The sequence below is a fragment of the Myxocyprinus asiaticus genome, chromosome 8 (genome assembly GCF_019703515.2).
Source record: "Myxocyprinus asiaticus isolate MX2 ecotype Aquarium Trade chromosome 8, UBuf_Myxa_2, whole genome shotgun sequence".
NCBI lineage: Eukaryota > Metazoa > Chordata > Actinopteri > Cypriniformes > Catostomidae > Myxocyprinus > Myxocyprinus asiaticus.
In genome coordinates, this window is record NC_059351.1 from 33777921 (window position 1) to 33800106 (window position 22186).

Below are 22186 nucleotides of genomic sequence, written 5' to 3' on the forward strand. Positions count from 1 at the left end.
AGACTGTAAAATTGCTACAGAAATAAAACGTTAATTGATTAACGAATATTAACTATATATATAAATATATTTTAAGACAATACAGTAGTTTTTACAATAATATTTAGTTTTTTAGATGTAAAATGTATGATTTTCCTGTATAATTAATGATAAAAATGTACATTGTTTAACAAAATGGTACATGTACTTTTTACAGTAAATTATTGTTAAAATTACAGTAAAAAACAATAACAATCGGGCATTCCCATAATTCCCTGCATGACCCATCATATTTCATTATATTTTATGGGAATAGTTATGTTTCTTCTTATTTTTAATATCAGTTACGTACATTGGGGTGTTCTGTTTTGTATTTAATGTAGTTTAGTCAATGTTTGCTGCATTATTTAAATTTCACATGTGTTACCCTGATGTCTTTAGTGTTTGTCTCTACATGTTTATTGGTCATTGCTCCTGGAAGAGCCACTATTGGTGAACTTCATGTCATCATGTGATCTTCTGTCATTTTTACGGTGATTAACAATACCTTATAAAATAAAAAGCAGATGTTTACAGTTTCAGAAAGTTAATATCAAGTTTATGACTTTTTTTTTTTACTGTAAATTTAACAGATTTTTTTTTAACAGTGCCATTGTGGCCATGTAAATTACAACATTTTTAAACTGTAAAATTTACAGGTATTTCTGTAAAGTTGTTTACATTTTTTACTGTATTTTTTACATAATTATTCTAGTGACCATAGCTGCCAGTTTTTTTGTTTTTTTTTGTGACCTCTTGCTGAGGACAGGTTAATTTACAAGTGCTTCCAAGTATAGTGCATGCTTTTAAAAAAATTATTATTAAATTGTTTAAAAATATAATTAACGAATACCCAGAGTATACACATTTCCTTTAGATTTAACTTTTCCAGTATTTGTATTATTCTGAATTTCTTGATTTTTAAAATAAAGATCAAATAAAGACTTTTGAATGTTATAAATGTTTTGACCCTTATCTCAAGAATCAGTGAGCCTTAACCTTAGTTGTAATGCATGTGTTATCATAAGTACTGAAGTTCCAATATGATGTGCTTTACCGGTAATTATAATTAAAATATTTATATTTTCATACAGATTATTTGTTGTTTCTCTCTAGAATGTTCCTTCCTTGCATTTTTTCCGCCCGGGGTTTTTATCTTAATTTGCAGTCATCTTTCTCTGTTTGTACTTCCTCCAGCAGACTGGAATGTCAATGCACCTCTATCTGTAAACTTTTCATTTTTATCCAAATCTTGAAATCATGCAAAAGATTATAGGCTAAAAAGCTGACTAAATCTATCCTTAGCACAGAGTTGCAAATCAGAGCTCTGAGTAGGCACAAAGCTTCAGAGATAACTGAGTAAGGCGTTTAGCAGTACAATTACATTCCAAAGATACCAATCCCACAAACTTGTAAGTTATTTTCTGAAACTGCTTTTCACATTTCCGCATTATATTGCTGGTAATTATCACTGACATAAACTTTAGTACCGTGTACTACACTTTTAGATACACATAATCTATTTCTCTCACACACCATTAGGTTTTGAAACTTGAAAAATTAAACATACAGTACTTTTATAAGTATCTATAAAGATTTTATAAATCATACAGGTCATAAAGCAAAATGATGTAAAAAAATTCAGAGGTCAATCCTCCTATGTGAGTTGAGTAAGGGTGGATAACAACACCCTGACTGGTGGACAATAACAGGGTGGACATTCATAGGGTAAAATAAGCCACTGCATGGTCTGACTGTCAGTGATATCTAGCTAACATATTTATAAACTGATATTTTCTTTAAGCATAATAGTTGTATTATTTCTATATATATATTCCCAGAACAGAGTGGATTGTCCACATATGCGTTACGCACTTCAAACAACTCAAAAATGATTTTGCTGAAAGGCTAATGTCACCTTCAGTGTGTGACATCATTTAATAACAGATCTTCAATTAAAGGTCACAGTATCATGACATATCAGGGTGGACAATAAGTGAAAGGACACATAAAACCCCTCCATTTTCAGTGTTAAAATTACACATTTATTACAAATGGATACATGATAAATCTGATTATTTAGTTCTTATTAATGTAAAAAAAAATGTATAAATGAAAATGAATTCTGTTCATTAAAATGTGACTTTTAGGCCCACAGCAATGTGTAACATTATAAATAGTCTTCAAATGGTTAATTAAAATCGTATTTAAATTGTAATCGGTTGAAATGAAAAACTATAAATACCATAAATTGTCCGATGACATAAAAGAAACAGAATGGTAGAAATGACCCTTCTATATTTGGATGTAACCTATATGGCTAAGAGTAAACCGACCTCAAAAAAATAAACAGTTTGATATTTTTAAATTGGATAGTTAAAGTAATAGACTTTGCAACTTGATTTATGATCAGGGGAAAACTGTGACTGTATTCTGGTAAGTGTAGTCTGCACATGACTATTAGGCTTCGAGACGTTTCGTCTTCCGCAAAGCACTTTATCACAGTCTTAATCCCACCTCAAGCGAATTTTGTTTCGACCATAAGAGATTCGTTTACACCGATTCAGACCCCTGTGTAACACCAGCCACGGTGCCAGTGACGGGGCAGCACTCCAAGACTACATTTCCCATGATGTAATGTTCTTTATTCTCCGTCTTGTTCGACTTCTCCCTGCCTCCACAGGCCAGAGGAGGCTGAGTTTAGGGAAAGTATCGACGTTAATGCTTGTCAATCGTCAAGGAACCGTGGGGAGTAAAACTGGAGGGAAGGTCGACGACCGGGGAGGATTTCCAGTTCAAAAGCACTTCAGCGCTGATGCGACCATAATGTGGTGGAAAAACAAGAACATTTCCAAGGAAAATGTTTTATTTTACTTTAAAATAAGGTAGTCGAGCAAACGTTTCACTACGCCGAACTTGGCGAGTGTCACTCGCTGCCTCGTTGCATTTCAGCGTGGAAAGAAAACGAAAACGGCGGATTATTTACACCAGCAAAGTGTGTAAACTTAAAGGGGACTAAACTCTAGCCGGATATTGCTGTGTTTAAATACACTGTGTTTGATTTCTCTCGCTAGAGGAGAGGATTTAATCCAGAAGAGTTCATAGGAGCCGCGTCGCTGTGGGGAAGCGCTTCCCGTGTGGACGTGCTGGGAACCAGGAGTGACGGTATTTTCATGTTGTTTTAACACTATTACTCGTAAATCACTTCGGCGCAGCTTCCACCTCACGTGTTGGGACTTTGCTTTGGTATTTTGTAGGTGGAAAGTCGAAACTTAAGGCGCGTCTTTTCCCGAAAGGCGACAAGAAAATGAGCGGAGGAGATGTGGTGTACTCGGGGTGGCTCAGAAAGTCTCCACCTGAAAAAAAGTTACGGCGTTATGTAAGTAGTGACATTGTCTTATTCAAATGCACCGATACTGTTGCCACCGCAGAACTGTTGGCGCAAGATTTATGCAAATCTGTGCTTTCCAACAACCGCAGGTCAATCACTGCCCGCGAGCAGTCTGTTAAGGCTTTAGCTATTGCTTCATGATCTTTCTGAAATGCTGACAATCCAAGAATAGTTTTCAGATCTGGTTCAGTTCCCCAAAATATATATATGCGTGCGTGTGTGTGAACAGAGACTTTGGTAATGGTACTGTAATTGTTGTTTTCGAGAACGCAGCGAATGTGCAAGATTTTCTTGTGGCGTCATAATCGGTTCTTTGTGGCACGCCTCCCTGTGTTATGCGAGAACTTTGGTTTTGTTTGTTTGTGTGTGTGTGTGTGTGTGTTTTATGGGGGGTTCGTGAATATAAATTGAAATGATGTCTGTTGTTTTGATGGAAAGTGACCTTTGACCTGCTAACACAGCAGTCAAATATGTCGAATCTAAAAGTGCATGATGTAGTGACTCCTGCAAAAGTTGTCAACCTACTTTCATTTTAATACTCTACTTCTGTAGTGTATAACCAAATTGTTTGCTCAAGGTATGTATCTTTGGAAATCGACAGAGCCGGTGTCCTGAAAATACATACTATCTATCAGGATGTGCTATCAATGCTATATTCGCATAGTTTTAGGGTTAGGGTTTGGGTTAGTACAGCATCACACCATATCACACTATCTGATAGTTCTCCTGATAGGAATTATCTGCCTGACAAGATGTGCTACCTAGGTTTTAAACACATTTCATGCTGTTTTAGTACATACCCACAGGTTCTCTCGTGCCCCCCCCCGACATGTGCTACCCATGTTTTAACTTAACATATCACTTTTCACTGCTGGTAGCACATCCTGAGCAGGTAGCACAGATTGTCAGAACACCAGTACTTGGATGTAATTTTTGGAGGGGCACTTTGGGTTTAGGGTGGGCAATAGGTTCTCTTCGTCGAATTAGAATCAGAATGAGCTTTATTAACAAGTATGCTTACACATACAAGGAATTTGTCTTGATTGGCGACAGAAGCTTCCAGTGCACAAACAATAAAACAACAAGACAGATAATACAAAATATATATAAAAATACACAATAAGACAAAAAATATAATGTATGTACAAATACAAATCTGTTATATACAGATATACAGTTATGTGCAAGGGAATGTAATGTGCAGAAGAGGTAGGATATGTTAAGTAAATATAAATAGACAAAGCTGGGTATTGCACAACAGGGGGTTTTGCCATCTGACAAGGAAAATCTAGGGGGGCAATGCATCCCCATCCCAGTTCCCACTTAGACCTGGCCATGGAAAGCAAACAACTTTTAATTGTTGTTTTGAATGTTTTAAGCTAAAAGCAAATGTTTATTTATCTTTTATAAACATGCATAGGGTTCAAGTTCTAGATCATATTGCAGCTTCCAATGTGTAGCTCTGGCTGGCTTATATTTCCACACAACGATTAAACACATTTAAATGGTAATATTATAATAATTTGACTAAAGAAATTATCTTTCCGATGATTACTCTCTTCATTGTCTTATGCCATGCTTTCTTTAGTTTTGCATTCAAAAACACTGTCACTTTCAGTGTGCTATAATGTTTTTAAAATATTTTGTCACCTAATTTTATGAAATGTTTTGATACTTCTCTAGTTTCCAAGACAACAGAACACAAATCTCCATTCTGTCTGTATGGGATGAGTCAATGCATTTAGTCATTCACACACTGTATGTGTACCATGGGGTCTTCCCTTCCTCTTAGTGGTAATATACACCAATAATCTGTAATGAAATCACTCACTTACAGCTCTGCCTGTTATCAAGCTCCAACCAAACATGTTAGAAATCTCTTCTAGGCTGATGTGAAGCTTTTTATTGAATTCCTTTGATTTAGTGGTGATCTGCTAGGAACATTGTTGTTGAATTCATGTTTTTATCTCCTTCTGTAATCAACATCATGTTTTAGACTGACTGAGCAAAGTATATGGCAAAAGTGGGATATTTCGAATATTTTGCAGTTGTTTAGATGGATTGTTTGATTAGCAAGACTGATATGACTGTTGTGCATCTGTCCTTGTAGCTGATGCATGAAATTGTATAGTTTTGAGAGACAAGAACACACTGGCACACACTACAGGGTGTGATTTAGCGTGCATTGAGCTTCCTAAGTAAAGTCTGTTGAATGTGATGGACAATGTGTATCATGGCTCCAAATCTAATTAAAATGATTACTGAGCTCATCCACACAATGTTATAATAAGATTAGATTCAAGCAAGAATGCAGGGCTTTATAGTATCACAGTGCATTCTTAGAAGTAATTTATAGTGTTCCTTGTGCTTGAGTGATGTTTAAGCAGAGACTTTTTTTAGCAGAGACAGGTCACTTCTATTAAAATGAATGGGAGAAATTGGAGAGCCCAACAGATGTAGAAAGGAAGTCCCGCCTTACAGGTAAAAGAGATAATCACCTTTTAGATTTCAGACATCGCCTGTCAATCAACTCGAGAACGCACATGCGCATTAGCTATACAAGCCAGGAAAATTTAGTTTTTTAGCGTAATCTGAGTTAAAGAAGCACAATTTATGGCACCAGCATAGTCAGATTTTACTGCTGGTTTGAAAAATTTTCTTTAAATGGTATCTTGACAAACTCTTTTAGAGATTTCGGTCTTCCCCACTCAAGTGATAGGAGCTGCACTTGTTTACCTAGAAAAATAGCTCCTCGTGAGCGTTCCAAAGATGGCCGCCGAGTGAACTGACTTGCTAAAAAGACTTTGGTTTAGGTCTAGTGGCTAGGGCTTTTGCCCTAGTTTTCATCGCACAATCTAGTTCGGCCCTTAGAATGAACCTAGAAACTTCCTTTCCTTTGTCCCTCCTTTCTTAGTGCAGTGAGTCATCATGAGTTTGGGTTAACTGAAGTCTTGAAGTCTGTCCTCTCTACATCAGTGGACGTTCTTTACCTCTATCCTGGAGCATAGAGGTTGAGTGGTCTCAAAGTAACACATGTGCTGCTTTGAAATTGGTGGATTAGTACCAGACTGTCTTTACTGGAGCCGAGTGGCTAATAACTAAAATACTCCTTCCTCAACAGAGCCCCATACCAGGTGTACAGGCCTATTAGACATTGTACATCTGTACCAGATGCATGATTTTATCAGCATAAGTTAATTTAATCTAATTTAAGGTGTATATTTCAAAGTGTCTTGGAGAACACTGGGAAACTTCAGATCTCTTCAGACCCTGTCATTTTTATCTGCTCCGATGGCTGTTACTTGTAGACGTTCTCCAAAATTGTGGCTCATTCAAAATCCATTGTTTTTTTAACGGTAGCTGTAGGAGGCATGCTGTGTACTGGGGAGTGGGCCCTCATGCTGTGCTGTTTTGTATCTAAATTAAATTGAGCTCCTCTTAAGCCTTTGAAGATTTTTGCCAGGAATTAGCTCCTGTTCAGCTCATGATCAAAAAAACTGTTGAAACATTAAAAACAAGACATGCATCTTACATTCTCAATTCTTTAGAGCCATAATGGTGGAGATAACACAATAGCACTTTGTTTTACATGTAGAATGACATGGAGTTCTGTCTAGCTATTTGCAATAAGTTTGCCAAACAATTCTAAGTTTGTGCATTAAGTATTCTTAATCGCACCATTGTAAGGACCAAAGCAAACTGATACCAGATCAGCCGATTCATTTGAGAAGTTCACTGCAGCATGCTTTGGATCCTCTAGCAGTGTAGAGCAGAGCTTTTAGTGGCACAGGGTCAAAAGTCTGTTGTGTTCTTGACGGTTTGGCAACAGTTCAAGAGCAGATCATTTGACTCGACTCAAAGGCTTAACGTGCACAATCAGTGCTTTTCTACGGACACTCTCTGACAGGTAACTAGCAGAAGCAGTAGATGAAAAGGAAAAAGGGGCTACCAGAGTATAAAATGAGGGTTTAGGAGGGCACATAAACCTTTTGTTATTGTTGTGATTAATGCATTTAAAGGCTTATTTATACTTCTGCATCGAACCTACGGCGTATGGTCCGTGTAGTGGCCAACGCGTTGGTTTGCATTTATACTGTAGTTCTGCATTCGTGTGTATGAGTCGTTTTGTGAGTACACAGCCAAAATGCCATTGTTTTGAGACAAAAATGCCTAAATGTCTGAAATAAATGTTCATTTAATAAATAAAAAAGGCAATGCAATGGTATTTTTTTTTTTAGGCAAAATAGCCAACTCTTAACAGGTGCTTTTTAATCTGCTGACAAATTAGAAGTGTTCCGTTGTCATAACTTATGAAATATGATTATTGACTTCACACCATACAGTCAAACAGATGGTCAAAACATAATACAGATCACAAAGGTCTTGGTTAGAATAAGGCAAGTATTATTTCACTCACATACCTGATATATAGAGAGTAAAAGACCAGAGAAAAATAGCACATAGTTTAGTAGTTGTAAACAGATGTCTCTTATTGCAACACAACAAATACACATGGATGGATGGTCCTTATACTAAGACTGAAAGTTTCCCCACTACTTGGTGCAGGTTTCCAGCTTGAACAGGGCCGTGACGATTCATTTTCGGGTTGGAACCGATGGCAGCTTGCAATAGGCGCAACATTAGGACCAATATTACAGTCCTATCAGAAGGGCAACTGCTCCCTTTTGATTGCAATTCCTCCTTCTGATTGCATTTATTTGTGAATTAAAATGACAGTAAGCTGGTTAATTTCAATGAATTGTCTCAATACTCTCCCCATTTTACCAAAACTTCAGAGGAAAAAACATTAAGGACGTCTGGCAGGTGAATTAGCGATAAACACACATTTCTGAATGGAAACGGCTTCAGGGCAGATTTCTTTTGCGCTAAACCAAAACTTATGCGACAAAGTGTTTTTTTAGGCATGACGTCATCACGCACACCATTTTTATCGATAAAAGGCCATTTGAATGGAAACAGGCAGAAGACGGCAAATTTCCGCATTTTCACTTTGTCGATAGCAAAACAGTGCGAAAAGTGGATGGAAACTAGGCTTGTGACACCATGTACACACACTTAAGAAAACTACTTTTTCCAGAGTTTTTGCAGAAAGCAGTGTCCTTAAACATCATATAAATGTGAATGGCATTTTCCTTATGGAACTTAAAGGATTAAGAGAAAGAGGCTTAAACTAGCCTTATGTGGCCATGTAAATGCATGTGAAGAGTGCGCATGTGTGTGGAAAAGACCGAATAACTAAAGGACCATCACCGGATGTAGCGCTTTGGCCAAACTATAGCTATACAAGTACACACACATACACAATCAACTAGAACACACCAATTTAAAATATCAACTACTGTTCCTTATTTTCATGTATGCATTCAAATACGCTGTGGAATCCCAAAATATGGGAGAAGATGACGTTATATCCCCTTTGCTGTGAAAGTTGGGGAATAAGCTGCTTACTGACCCATGCCTCATGTTCAGTGTATGGGGGTAAAGAATAAGCCGCTAGCACAGTGCATGTAAACACGAATGCCGCTTTCATATCTTAAGCAGCTTTCGCTCTATAAATGGCTTTCTGGTGTCCATGTAACCAGCCTTTTGTGAGACATTTGACTTGTGGCATTAGAACATCACATGCTATTACTCCTCCTAATAACCACTCCATATTGCTCAAACTGGACCATGACGTTAGTTGGAAATGTCCCGTTGGGTTCATTTTAAGTGTCTTAGCATTTTCCATTAGCACTCATCCTCTTATTTTTTTGTCCACTTCCTCTTTCACACCCTGCTTCGAGAGACTGATTGTGAAACAGCCAAATTAAGTTGGGAACACATGTACAGTACAGTAATGTGGCAGTTCGCATTGAAGTCTGGTGATTGTTAATCCTCACTTCTGTTATTGAGACCATTTTATCTTATTATTCCTCAACTTTTTGATTTTGTCATTTTTATATGATTTCTAACGCAGGGTTCTATTTGCAAAATTGTTATTTTTTTCTTTTGCTTGGTATAAAGTTAACTGCTATCATTGTTTAATACAACAGCACACTTGGATGGCAGCTTCAAATCTTAGTATGACAATTGTATTGATTGAAATGTCCCAACCACAGAAATGTAGATGTTTGTAACTGTGTTGCTTTTTTGATTCAGTTTTGTGGTAGCTTATTGTAACGGGGTTCGTTGTGGGGTGAAAGGAGGAAACGTGAAACGTGAAGCTTCAACTTAAAAGGTTGGTCTTTAATAATGCATCACTCTAAAAATAGCTTTTCAGCTTCAACATAAATAGCGAACTTTGGCACTTGAAGTGTGCCTCTCTCTCCTCGCCTCTGGTGTGGTTCCTCCTTATCGCGCTCCCCAGTGCTTACTGCAATCAGAAACTGGTGTTAGACATTATAGCGCTCAGGTGTGTGCACCCTTACCGCTTTATCTCTCTCTCCGGACGAACGCTCGACCACGCCCCTGCCGCCACATTTATGTCTAAAATTGTGAAATTATTGTTTATGGTTGCATACAGTTTGGATTTCCACGGTGCAACAAGTGTCTAGAGAGATTGGGGCAAAACAGAGCGTAAGAGAGCCAGAGGGGAAAATGCATGAATCTAGGGACTCTAGTGATCTAATTAAGAACACCCTCCACCCTTCTCTTTTAATGTAGCTTAGCAAGCTACTAGGTGCTCTAACCACTTAGAGCAAAAGCCCAGTTAGCCAGAAAGCCATTACCCATGCAGTTCTATGGCTGCCCTCACTCACTGCCTGCAAGCATGCAGTTGCATTTTAACAGCTTGCAGCTCTAAATTCAGTGGTGCACTCAGAAGAACAAAATATTATTTTTTTTTTAATTATTTTTTTACATAGTGATTTAATTATTTCTTTTAGTCAGTATTCTTTAAATCTGCTTAGGTGGGGGGGGGGGGACATAATCACACAACTCTTTGCTGAAACAAACATGCACAGAGAACAGAAACAAACTGTTTGTGGCCGGGGTTATCGGCTTAGCTAGGTGCTGGTGCAGGCATTTTTGCTAATTTCTCTGTCTCTCTCTCTCAGTCTTTCCCCCTCCCCCTCTTCATACTGGTCTCCCTCCCTGCCTGACTGGTCATTTGTGTCCAGAGTAGTTCTGTCAGGGCTGAGAAGGTCCCTGAAAGTGATTGCCTCTGCTATCAGTTATTAATAGTAACATATAAGAAAACTTTTACAATATTAATGTGCTCTTCTCCTACCCACTATAGGTATTCACTGTCAAACTTAGCTTAGTTTGTTCTGAATTTGATAGTGTCATCTCTTTGTCAGTCAGAGAGAATCTTCAGAAGGTAGACTATATTATGCCATAGTGGTGCTGATAAAAAATAATGTCCGTCACTAGCTGTTGTAATTGTAATCTGAATAGATTTTTATTTTTTTTTACACTTGAGGCACTGAGCAATTTTGAAAAGAAAAATAAGGGCTTATGTAAACATTGATTTAGTAAAGTGCATTTCAGTTATTTCAAGGTCTTGGCATATAAAAAGCGAGCACATCTCTTTGTAATAATGGCTGTGATTATTTGTTGAATGGGTTTTTAGAGAGGATATAATTGAAACGTTTCATAAAATGGGAAAAGTACAAATACTAGATCTGTCTGGATATTTTGGAAGAGCCATGGAGTGGCTAATATGTTGTTACAGCAAAAAATGGTTCATTAAATCTGTATTACTGGTTACCATTACTAACATAGAAAAACACTGCAGCCTATGGACTTTTAGCCATTACACAGCATCTTGTACCATGAGTGTCACATTTTTAAAAAGGTGTCAAGTAAAAAGTAGTTTAACTTAAATAAAAGTTTGTAATCCATCTTAGGGATGTTCATTTTCAGACATTTTCATAATTGATCATCGTGGAAATTAACGATCAATTAATCGATTAATCGTTAACATTAATATCGCAAAACGCACATGGAGGTCTCCAAATAATATTTGCATGTAGCCTATTGATTAAATATAATTTGAATTAATACACTTAATGAATGCAAGTATTTGCATTTTTTTTGGCATTGGTTTTTAGTACGAATTTGTGAATTGTTTAATTACTATTAATGAATTAGGTTACTGTTAAAAATAGGGCTGCAACTAACGATTTTTTTGATAATCGGTTAATCTTCAATCATTTCATCAATTAATCGATTAATCGGATAATTTATTTCCTGTATTTTATTCAAATATGGTTTTTTTTAAACAGAAATGATAAAGGGTGTTAGTATTTGGTTAGATTTACAGTACTGAATTAATTATTATACTCTCACAAACTTTGAACAAAGCCTGAATCATGAAAAGTTAAGTTTGAATTTATTTATTATTATTATTATTATTACTTTCAGGACATATGCGAAACAGTTCCTTTCATTACTTGTAAAACTTTGTTGAACAAAAAGCATTGTTCATTAAAGAGTAAAATGATCCATCGGGGATGGAGTGGGACAAAAAATCAGCCCAGCAGATGGCAATGGTGACACCAGAATAGAACTATTAATAATTATGTTACATGCATTGAACACTGTCACTGACTACATACATTTTAAATATTTTAAATGAACATTGTAGGTTTTAAAGTAGTATTGTCGCTGATTACATTTCTCTAAACTATTCTTTAAAAAAATATGTGTATATCTAGTAAAATAATGTTTGCCATGGTATAAATTCACTGGTGAAATCAGACATTACATTTGGCATTATTAGGACGATCAAATATCAGGACCCTTAGCATTATTATACATTATATTCAACATGATATACAGTTTAATATAGTACAATAATCTGTAAACGCAGTGCAGATTCACTCTCGCGCTGAAAAGTCTCATCCCGGTGCTCACTGTATTACATGCATTTACATGATGAGAAATGATCTAAAACACTTTAAACCGCACACTTTGACCTTTGAGATATCAGTGTGACATCAATGAAAGCTGCACAATTGATTACATTGAAACTGAAAGCACAGTATGATGTTGCATGAGTTTAGTCAAAGTGATTGCGCTCCCTTTCTCCATTGTGATCGGTTTGATTGCCGTGGATGCACGCTCGCTTGCTCAGTGAAGTTTAACGGAGACTCGCATGTGGCAAAATCAAACAGTTTTGCAAAATACTCTGAAATATGCGGCTGATTTTGAATTCATAACATGTATACGTTATAAAACAGAAAATAGCAGTAAAGTGTAAGTCATGTGCTGGAGAGAAACTCCTCTTAAGCGCATCAAACAGCACTATCACTCTGTCAACACTCCTGATTCAGCAACCGCTCCACATGAAACTGTATGCTTATTATGATCTTTTTTGAGTGTTTACAAAATACTCATGCGCTGAACAACTTGGGTCGTGTTTTTTTCCGCTTCAACTTGTCTCCATTGTTTTCTCAAATGAGTTTCAAATGAGCTTCTCCGTGCTTGCGGCAATAATCCATCTTATCAATAATAAAATTTGTTGTCGACGATTTCCATTATTAATGATAATCGATTCTAGCGATTGTTTCAGCCCTAGTTAAAGTTCATTAAAACTTCACGCTGTGGATAGTGGGATATCTCGGACCTTTGGACTTATTTGTTTATTTGAAATTGTCAAATCATAAAACGCTGCATAAAAATAGTACTTAGCGTTTCTAAGGTGGTGAGATGTCAGCTGGATGTGCCTTTGTACTTTCCTGGCGATCGCTGACGTAATTATAGGTTGGGATGAAACGAGATTAACTGTGCTTGTTGTTGTACTTTAACGCGCTGTCACGGTATGTGCAGAAAACATTAATATTCATTTAAAGAAAAACGCTCAAACTGTTTACATTGAGCCCATTTCATCTTACAACTGTGTGTCTTCTGTGAACTGGATAATGACATGCAGCCTGCAAGCGCCCTCTAGCAGCAGATGACTGTATGGTCAGCCTTATCAACAAATTAAATGAGCATGAAACATACCTAATTAACAAAAGAAGGAATAAACATGTAATTAACGCTGCAATGCCCACAGATGCCATCATTTCTAGGATGAATATATATAAAACAAATCTCCTTTTAGATTATAACTCATGACTCATTATTTGATTCACAAGTTACATGTGATATTCAGCAAATCAGCACAGGGGTTAAAAATAAAGTCACAAATCATCTTAAACAACATTATTGTCTCATAGATCAACTTTATATGAATAAATGTTGTTATATAATTCATTATAACTCAAAAAGATAGTTTTAAACAAAAGGATGGTTAAGGATTGATAGGCCAGATTACAAGACATACCTCTTCACAACATGACATGTTGGAAAAGGGAATAGGTAAACGAGGAATGGATGTTAAAAAGAGGAACCAAAAAGGGGGTGGAGTTATGCGGGTACAGGACAACACACAACCAATAGGCTCATAAGGAAGAGATCAATGGAGGATATTTTGTGTAATTGTAACACTTTTATATATATATGCTACACTAGCTTGATTTCAGAACACATTATCCTGAAATTAATTAATCGATGATTGATAAGCTTAATCGATCAAATTATTAATGACAACTTATTGATTTTTTGATCAATTATTAACATCCCAACTCCATCTAGCTCTTTTTGAAAGGAAGAACTCTTCCTTTGTCTATGGCTTCTAATCCTCTCCAAACAGAGTGTTGAGTGCTGCTGATGCCATGGACCTCACTTTGTGCTGTGTTGACATAAATTGCTGTCTGATTAATCGGTCTGTAAGGTATCACCAAAAGTGAGTCGTAACCAGTGACAAAATAAAAAAAATCTGGACCCTTTTTGGCACGTTTAAGTTTGAGAATTGAATTTTCATGTGAAAATTTTTTGAAGTTGGAAAAAAAAAAAAAAGCTCAAGTCATGCAATTATTATGTTTTAGGGCTGCACGATTATGACAAAAATCTGAATTGTCGAATATTTCCCTTGATATTGCAATTTTAGTTAATAGAATTTCCATTAAAAAAAAATATTTTATAGTGTTTATAGTTTATAGTGACTGTATTTATATTCTTTATTTAAGCTACACATTAGGACTGGGCGATATGTAAAAAATATTTTAGCGATAATTGCCTTAAAAAATATTATGATATCCGATTACATCGTCAACCCCCCTGCCGAGGGTCTGTGAATTTTTTTTGCTTTATTGATTTTGCTTACATTTAATTCATTTATTGAAACAAAAAAAACTTAAAAGACATTTTTAAATTCAAATTGCACTTTAAACTAAATGAAAAAAGCATGAAAATAACGAAGTGATCAAAAAATCTTAACCACCTCCCCAAACATTTACCGTCTCCAACGGCCCCATTTGCCATCACGCAAGCATCCGTCAACGACACCAGATGGAAATTACTAATAGCCTACAGATTAAGAACTAAAGACAATTATAAATGTAAAGACAATGATAATCAAAATAAATAAGCCTAATGTTCCCAAAATAATGCTGCTAAATGTGTGTTCTTAACGAATTTGTGTTTGTATTGTGTTTTAATACAGTTAATTCTGCCAAAAGAAAAGAAAATAATACTCAATTTTAGGTTCAAGTTGAACATGTCTTGTATTACTTTATAATTTATTCACTTTTGTCTTTTTTTCTTATATATATATACACACACATACACTACCGGTCAAAAGTTTTGAAACACTTATTCTTTATTATAATTTTTTTTTCTTCACATTTTAGAATAATAGTAAAGTCATCACAACTATGGAATAACATACATGGAACTATGGGAATTATGTTGTGACTAAACAAAATCCAAAATAAATCAAAACTGTGTTATATTTTAGCATCTTCAAAGTAGTCACCCTTTGCCTAGAATTTGCAGACATGTACTCTTGACATTTTCTCAAACAACTTCTTGAGGAATCACCCTGGGATGCTTTTTAAACAGTACTGAAGGAGTTCCCATCTATGTTGGTCACTTATTGGCTGCTTTTCTTTATTATTTGGTCCAAGTCATCAATTTCAAAAACATTTTTTAAAAAAAAAATTTTTTTTTTAATTACATTTAAGCATACGCCTTAAGATCAAAAGATTTTTAAGATCATGAGAAACATTTCTATACTAACCACGTGGAATAAAGTGAACTAAAGTCACAGCACCTCCGAGATGATCAGAAATCATTTGCAGCATTCCAATAGACAACATTACCTGGCAAACAGTTTTCAGATGAATGAACAAAGAGTGAAAACTCTTTACATCCGCTTGTTCCACAAGACACGAGACCTGTTCCAGCTTGTGCTGCACGCCTCTGAACAAACAGCGAATCAGACACAAGCAGTAGCTATGTTTCCATCCAAGCTGTGAATTTAAAAAATGCGAAAAATCAGAATATCGCAAAAACAATGTGCGGATAAAGCCGTGTTCCATCACTTGCGTTCTAAAGTACAAAATCGTCACTTCCGGGGAAATTGTAGTGACTGTGTGACACTTTTATTAATAAAATGCTCACTGTTTAGGACGCACAGAAAACACTTTAATAACTCGTTTCATGACAGGAAATCACAACGCATCACACAGTTCTGGGAGCACTATGTGTGTGCGTTCCTTCATCATGACTTTGTGGTGTGGATCTATAAGATATTCTTTAAAAGTATCAATAAATCTGCTCTTCGGGAAAAAGTGCAAGTTTGTGTTTAACTTTTTTGCCCTGCAAACTCTGTGCAGGCTTTGGATTTTTAGGACACCAGTATTTCAGAATGACCAGGGCAACAATTCAGTTGCGATGATTGATTGGTTCGCTGGTCCATCCAGTTATGAATAAATTATTCAGTCACATTATGTTTTTGATGCACATCTTGTGTTCCTGTTAAATTCAATAGGAGTTTATTTGGTAAATGTGTTTCCATCATAGTTTATGCGCACTTAAAAAAAAAATGTATCCATCTCAAGCAAGCGTATACATTTTCCATGCGCATTGGAGATTTTATTCGCATCTTGGTGTTTCCATCCAGCAGATTTTATGCGATATCCTAAAATGCCCATAAAAAGCGTTGTTGGAAACATAGCTATTGATGGCTTTTCTTTTATCTGTTCTTTAAAATATAATAAAGAGTGTTTCTTCAAGTGCATGTCTTTGTGACTAACAGCATTTCTTGTCATGTGTCACTCCAAGACGTCTTGCAGCAGGTCGCCTGCATGTGAACATGGACGAGGAGCTTGTGAACTGGATTAAGCCTCGTCGTATTTTGTGAGTGACGGGTGCTAGTTTTACACCCTGGTCACTGTTTAATATATTTGGCAACTTCCCAGATCCATGGTTCTGCCATTTCCCAATATTGTCGATCATCGTCTGTTCGCAGTCGGCATCAGGATCTTTGTAAGACATCGTCGATATCCGATTACATCGTCCTATCGCCCAGCCCTACTACACATCCATAACAATCTTAGTGAAAAAAGCACATTGTAATTGGACAATTTAGACATGACTGGAATATACTTAAAGAAAATTGTCCAATTGAAACTTCACGAGTCAATTGCGACAGCTGTAATTGTAATCTCTCTTATTTTTTCGATTAATTATGCAGCCCTATTGTGTTTCATGATTAATCATTGACCATGTTTACATGCACTTAAGAAAACAGTTTATTCCAGGGTTTTTGAAGAAAGCTGCGTTCTTAAACGTCATGTAAACAAGAACGCAGTTTCCTTAAGGTATTAAGAGCACTTTCTCTTAATCCCTTAAGGAAAACTGTGTTCCTGTTTAAGTCAACATTAAGCTGAATGTTTACAGGAGTAAAGAGAAAGCCGCGAAAAGAGTGCAGGTAAACGGGAATGCTGCTTTCCTGCCTTGAGGAGCTTTCTCGCAATAAACAACTTTCTGGTGTCTATGTAAACAAGCTCATTGCTGCTACTTCCATGTACTCAAATACTTGTGCCCATGTCCTCCCCCATGTACATTAAACTGGGATAAGCGAAAGCATCATCATCATCATCAAAGACAGCAATATATCAGTATTCTATACTGATGCTTCACTGCCATTCAACTATGGTATTTATTGTGACAGAGTAACTTGAAAGAAATAAAAAGGGTAAGGGGTGGGGACCTACACTGCGAAGTCCCTAGAAGTCCATATCCAATCATTCAAAAGGCAAGGTAGCTGCCCTTGTGAACAACATACAACGCAATCACTGGGTACCATATGAAAGCAAGGCAGCATCAGCCGGACAGCTTCCTTGCAGCTTCCACTGCCCAAGCATCATAATATCTTTACCTCATAGGTATCTTAGCCAAACAATGACAACATTCACACCACTGAGTCCGGTTACCTGCCATTTCTGCTACAGTCTTCAATCATCCATTGGGCGGGACCTACCATACCTAAAGTCTTCATTGTAGCCTTTATTTCCCATGCCAGGAAATGTTTTGACCACCACGAACCTTACGCCAATCAGCTGCTGGCTGATTGAAGAGCATGCGGCATGGTCAACGGTGGTTAGGCATTTGAAGTACGTGACCTAACAGCCTAAAATCTGTGCATCTTGACAGCTTGTGAGAGTAAACTACCTTGATCCACGGTACCGAAAACTCACCTTCTGATTTCGTTGTTGCTTACCCTCTGCTGTCATCTAATGCCTGCGATTGAATGCAAACGTTTGTTGTCGAAGACCTGAAGATGCCTCAAATCCTCCACTCTTGAGCGGCCAGGTTTTGCAGACAGTAAGACTGTCCGCACAGTAGATTTGTAGACACGCCTTTTCAACTTGAGAGATATGCCGGTTTGACACCATAGGTGACCCATGTTGACGAAGACTGCTCTAGCCTTTACAATACGAAGTCCAATCTCAGTACCTACATTTCCGCTATTACTGATACACAAACTCATCAACTACCTCTAATATTTCATTATCAAGTCTCAGGTTCGTAGTGTTAATGCAGTCTTGGAGCAGCACTTTATACTTTGAAGGTGCAAAGTGCCTGCTGAAAAACTGAGCCGAGTGAGAAATACTATAAAGTGTTAAGTCATGGAAACTGTTGAGCAGCACAACCTTCTCGTCATTGTGGTCAAGATCCATTACTTTGTCTCCGGTAAGCATGTCCCCCTGGAAACCCCTGGATTCTGTGAATGGTGTAGACAGTATTCCATTATTTTGTCAATGAAAAAGTTAAACAAGAATGTGGAAAGGGGACAGCCCTGACAAATGCTACTCGAGGTACGGAACATGTTCAACAATCCTCTGTAGACCCTTACTTGACCTGATGTGTTTGTTTACAGCGCAGACAATATGTTCACATACTTGTCCAGCATACCCCTACGTCTAAGTGACTCCAGAAGAGCACATCAATCCACAGAGTCAAACGCCCCTTTGTAGTCCAGAAATACGGCGATTGTTGGCTCACGGTACGTGTGACGCTGTTCCAAAATTTGGTGGAGGGTAAAGATCGGACCTATGCAACTACACCCTGGACAAAAACCTGCCTGCTCTTCCCTTGTGTTTGCTTCCCTAGCTGCAGTGAGATGATGGAGCTATAACAATGCCAATATTCTAGTGACAGCAGGAGTTAGACTGATCCCCCTGCGGTTTTCACAGGAGCTCCTTTCTCCCTTTTTGAATTTTGGTATGATGATAGACTCGCCCCAGTTAGCGGGGACAGTCTCTGTTGTCCATACGAGTTCGAACAAGCCAGTTAAAGCCTTGGCTAGTGCCTCACCCACCCTCCTTGAATAGAGCTGGCACAAGTTTATCTGGACCAGTTTTAGGGCCGTGGTGCATTCGCCGTCCTCATCCTCAGTTGGTGATTCTAAGCTAACAGACCAAGGAATAGCCTCACAAGGAATAGCGGATAGACTCACCATGGCAGGTGGCCAGCTGAACTGCTCCTTTAAGTATTCTGCCCAGCAGGCTAACCTCCTGGACTTATAAATAAGTGTGCCATCTACTTCTCAAACAGACAATCGCTTAGGACCCATTGTATGGATAAGCTGAAACAATCTCCTAATGTTCCCTGATGCGAACACTACCTCCATTTCCCATGCCCTTTCAGTCAGCCAAGCTTTACGATCAGGGAGTAGGCTTTGCCTGAGCTTACGTATCTCCCTCCTTAGCCTATTGAATGAGCTCCCAGAAGGGATCTTCCGTTTTGCCTCCAGTAGCTCCAACGACTTCACGGAAATCCAATGCTTCATCTGCCCATCAGATACTGTGCCACATTTGGTTACCCCTACATCCCATAGTGCCTGCAAGACTTGGGTCCAGTGTGTATCAATGTCTAAAACTTGTGGGTACCTAAGCTTATTTTCCGACCCAGTTTGAAAGGCCTGACTAACTTCAGGTTGGCCTAACTTCTCAACCGATAGTCATTGCGACCTGTGCAAGTGCTTTCCTGGGAACCTAAGAGTAAAGCGACAGCGAACCAGCACATGGTCTGAGTCGACATAAGTGTCCTAGATGAACCGACAGTCCTGTATGGAACCATGCCACCTATAATTAACTGCTATATGTTCTATCTGAGACCAAGCCTGTCCAGCTGATGGAGGGTGCCATGTCGAAGTCTGAATCGCATGATGACTAAAGCTAGTACTAGATAGGAACAGACGGTGTTCAGCGCATACTTGAAGTCGATCACCATTGTCCGAACAATGGGACAGTAGCCCAAACCTTCCACCTAAGTGTGATTCTGCAACGTTCCGTCGACTGACCTTGGCGTTCATATCCCCAGCTAGTATTACTATGTCAACAATACGTGTTGACCTCAGGAGAGTAGCCAAGTCCTTGTAGAAGGCGTACTTGGCACAATCGTCGCTGCAGTAATTAAGGGGGAAACGTGGAAACAGTGAAGAGGTGTCAGAAGGATTGGCACCCAGAGTTGGATTTAACAGAGCTGGAAAGTCGAGTGGCGCATAGCCGGCTACAGTTCTTGCCGGGATCCAATCCACTAGTGCATCAGCAGCCGCTGTGCTTAGAGCAACGCCTACACCAGCCTGACCAACCCTCGAGCAGCTCTCTTGGATTCTAGTTTCAGAAACACAACAGACATAAATTGTTAGGGTATCTAATGTATGCAAAAGAGAAGCTTGCTGACCTACTTGTTTCAGGGTGTGCACACTGAAGGCACCTATATTAACTGAAGCACTGGGAGTGATCAGAGGTCTACAGATTGGAGCTGGATGAGAAATGGTTGTGTTCACTACGAGCGTGACCTAAGGAAGACGCATTAAATGTGGAGGATGGGATGGGTCTAAGATAGGCATAAAAGAAAAAGAGGGGGAACGGGCAACCTATCCACCCTGCTGAATACAGCAGATAGGGTGCCCGGTTTAAACGGAGTGGCGGCCGATGCTGTATGAAATTATTATTATTGGCACATTGTATGGTTATAAGTGAAAGTATTTAAACTAGGGCTTAAAACAAAACCGCACAAGACAGAAAATAGATTTTGAAATAGTTCTTAGATTTAAAACTTCAGCAAATTGAACTTCAGCTTTCAGTTTGTTTTATATCTGTATGTATGTATAGTGTCTAATAGTGCATTGGCAATGTACACTTACATTTATCTTGCCAATAAAGCTTGATATAAATTGAATCTGCCCATTTGATCCTATTATTAAAAAAAGTCCATTAGAAAATGCCTGAAGATTTTGACCAAGTTTTAATTAAAGCATGCCCACTGGTTTTATGACATGTATACATATACTTGTTTCAAATATTTATACCTGTAAAAATGTATATAATTAATCTGCAGAAAACGATTCATATTAAATGCGTATTTATATAATTAAATGATGACAAACCCATTTAAAAATTCTTTTTTTTAGACAAAGTTTAAAGTAAATATATTTGATTAAATTTTAACGTTTGTTTTAATGAACCATGCACCATGATTAATCATGTTTAATCACAGAAAACTGTCTGAATAATTAGTTAAACATTTATTTATTTATCAATTTTTTGATTCACAGCTCTAATTGAAAAAATAAATAAAATACAAATTAAATGTATTTACTCTTAAATACTTTAACATTATTATTTACTATTTAATGTGGTACATGTGTAAAATGCATATAAAACACAAATGTAAGTTTGTTTTGTTGTTATAATGCCTCTGTGATATAGCTAAATCAAAATTATGTGCAAAATTAATATGTGCTAAATGGGTTTACGGTTTATAGGAAGCTTTTTATTAGTTGGCATATTATCCAAATTGTAAAGGGGCCACTAGGCTTACAAGATTCATGTACTATATACAACAATGTCCTATCTAATTGCCTTAGAGTCCTTATGGGAAACAGCTGGTATGATGCTGACAATTTTGGAGACATTTTTGGCTGTGTTAAAATGCAACCTGTGCAGTGATTCAGGTTTGTTGTCTTGTACACTGATTCTTTTGAGAACGTTACATTAACATTGGATAAGCATTAGTTGCATGGTTGATTTTATTTTATTTGCCGGATGATGTGTGCTTTAGAATTCCAGTGGTGAGGGAACAGGCCTCAGCTGTCTTAACTCATTCACACAGTCTGCTCTCTAGAGGGCCTCCAAAGGCTGCCTCTGTCTGGGAGCAGAGAAGGGAATCTGCCCCTTCAAACACACACACACACACACACAAACACATAACCATACATAGCATCTCCCTACTCTCTGACCTTTCTATTTTTGCTGTGAAGCTGAAGAGTTCTTTATTATTCACAAGGGCTCCATTATTAGTTTAATCCAGAAACGAGAGCACAGAACTTTAAGTACTATTTGCATTCCTTATTGGTGGGAAACTTTTCGGAAACAGAGTTGCTTTTGACTTTTCCTTTTATTATTGTATTAAAGCACCATTATGACCAGTGTT

General features: G+C 37.5%; 1 protein-coding gene across 4 annotated transcripts in view; it reads left to right on the top strand.

The window, feature by feature from the left end:
• Positions 1-2528: 2528 nt before the first annotated feature.
• The window catches only part of LOC127444835 (GRB2-associated-binding protein 1-like), a 147718-nt gene continuing 128060 nt past the window's right edge, over positions 2529-22186 (top strand). For all 4 annotated transcript variants that reach the window (XM_051704394.1, XM_051704395.1, XM_051704396.1 and 1 more), the window contains exons 1-2: positions 2529-3183; positions 3276-3397. In XM_051704394.1, the coding sequence (XP_051560354.1) occupies positions 3326-3397 (72 nt within the window). In that variant the 5' untranslated portion in view covers positions 2529-3183; positions 3276-3325. The remainder of the gene's footprint in view (positions 3184-3275; positions 3398-22186) is intronic.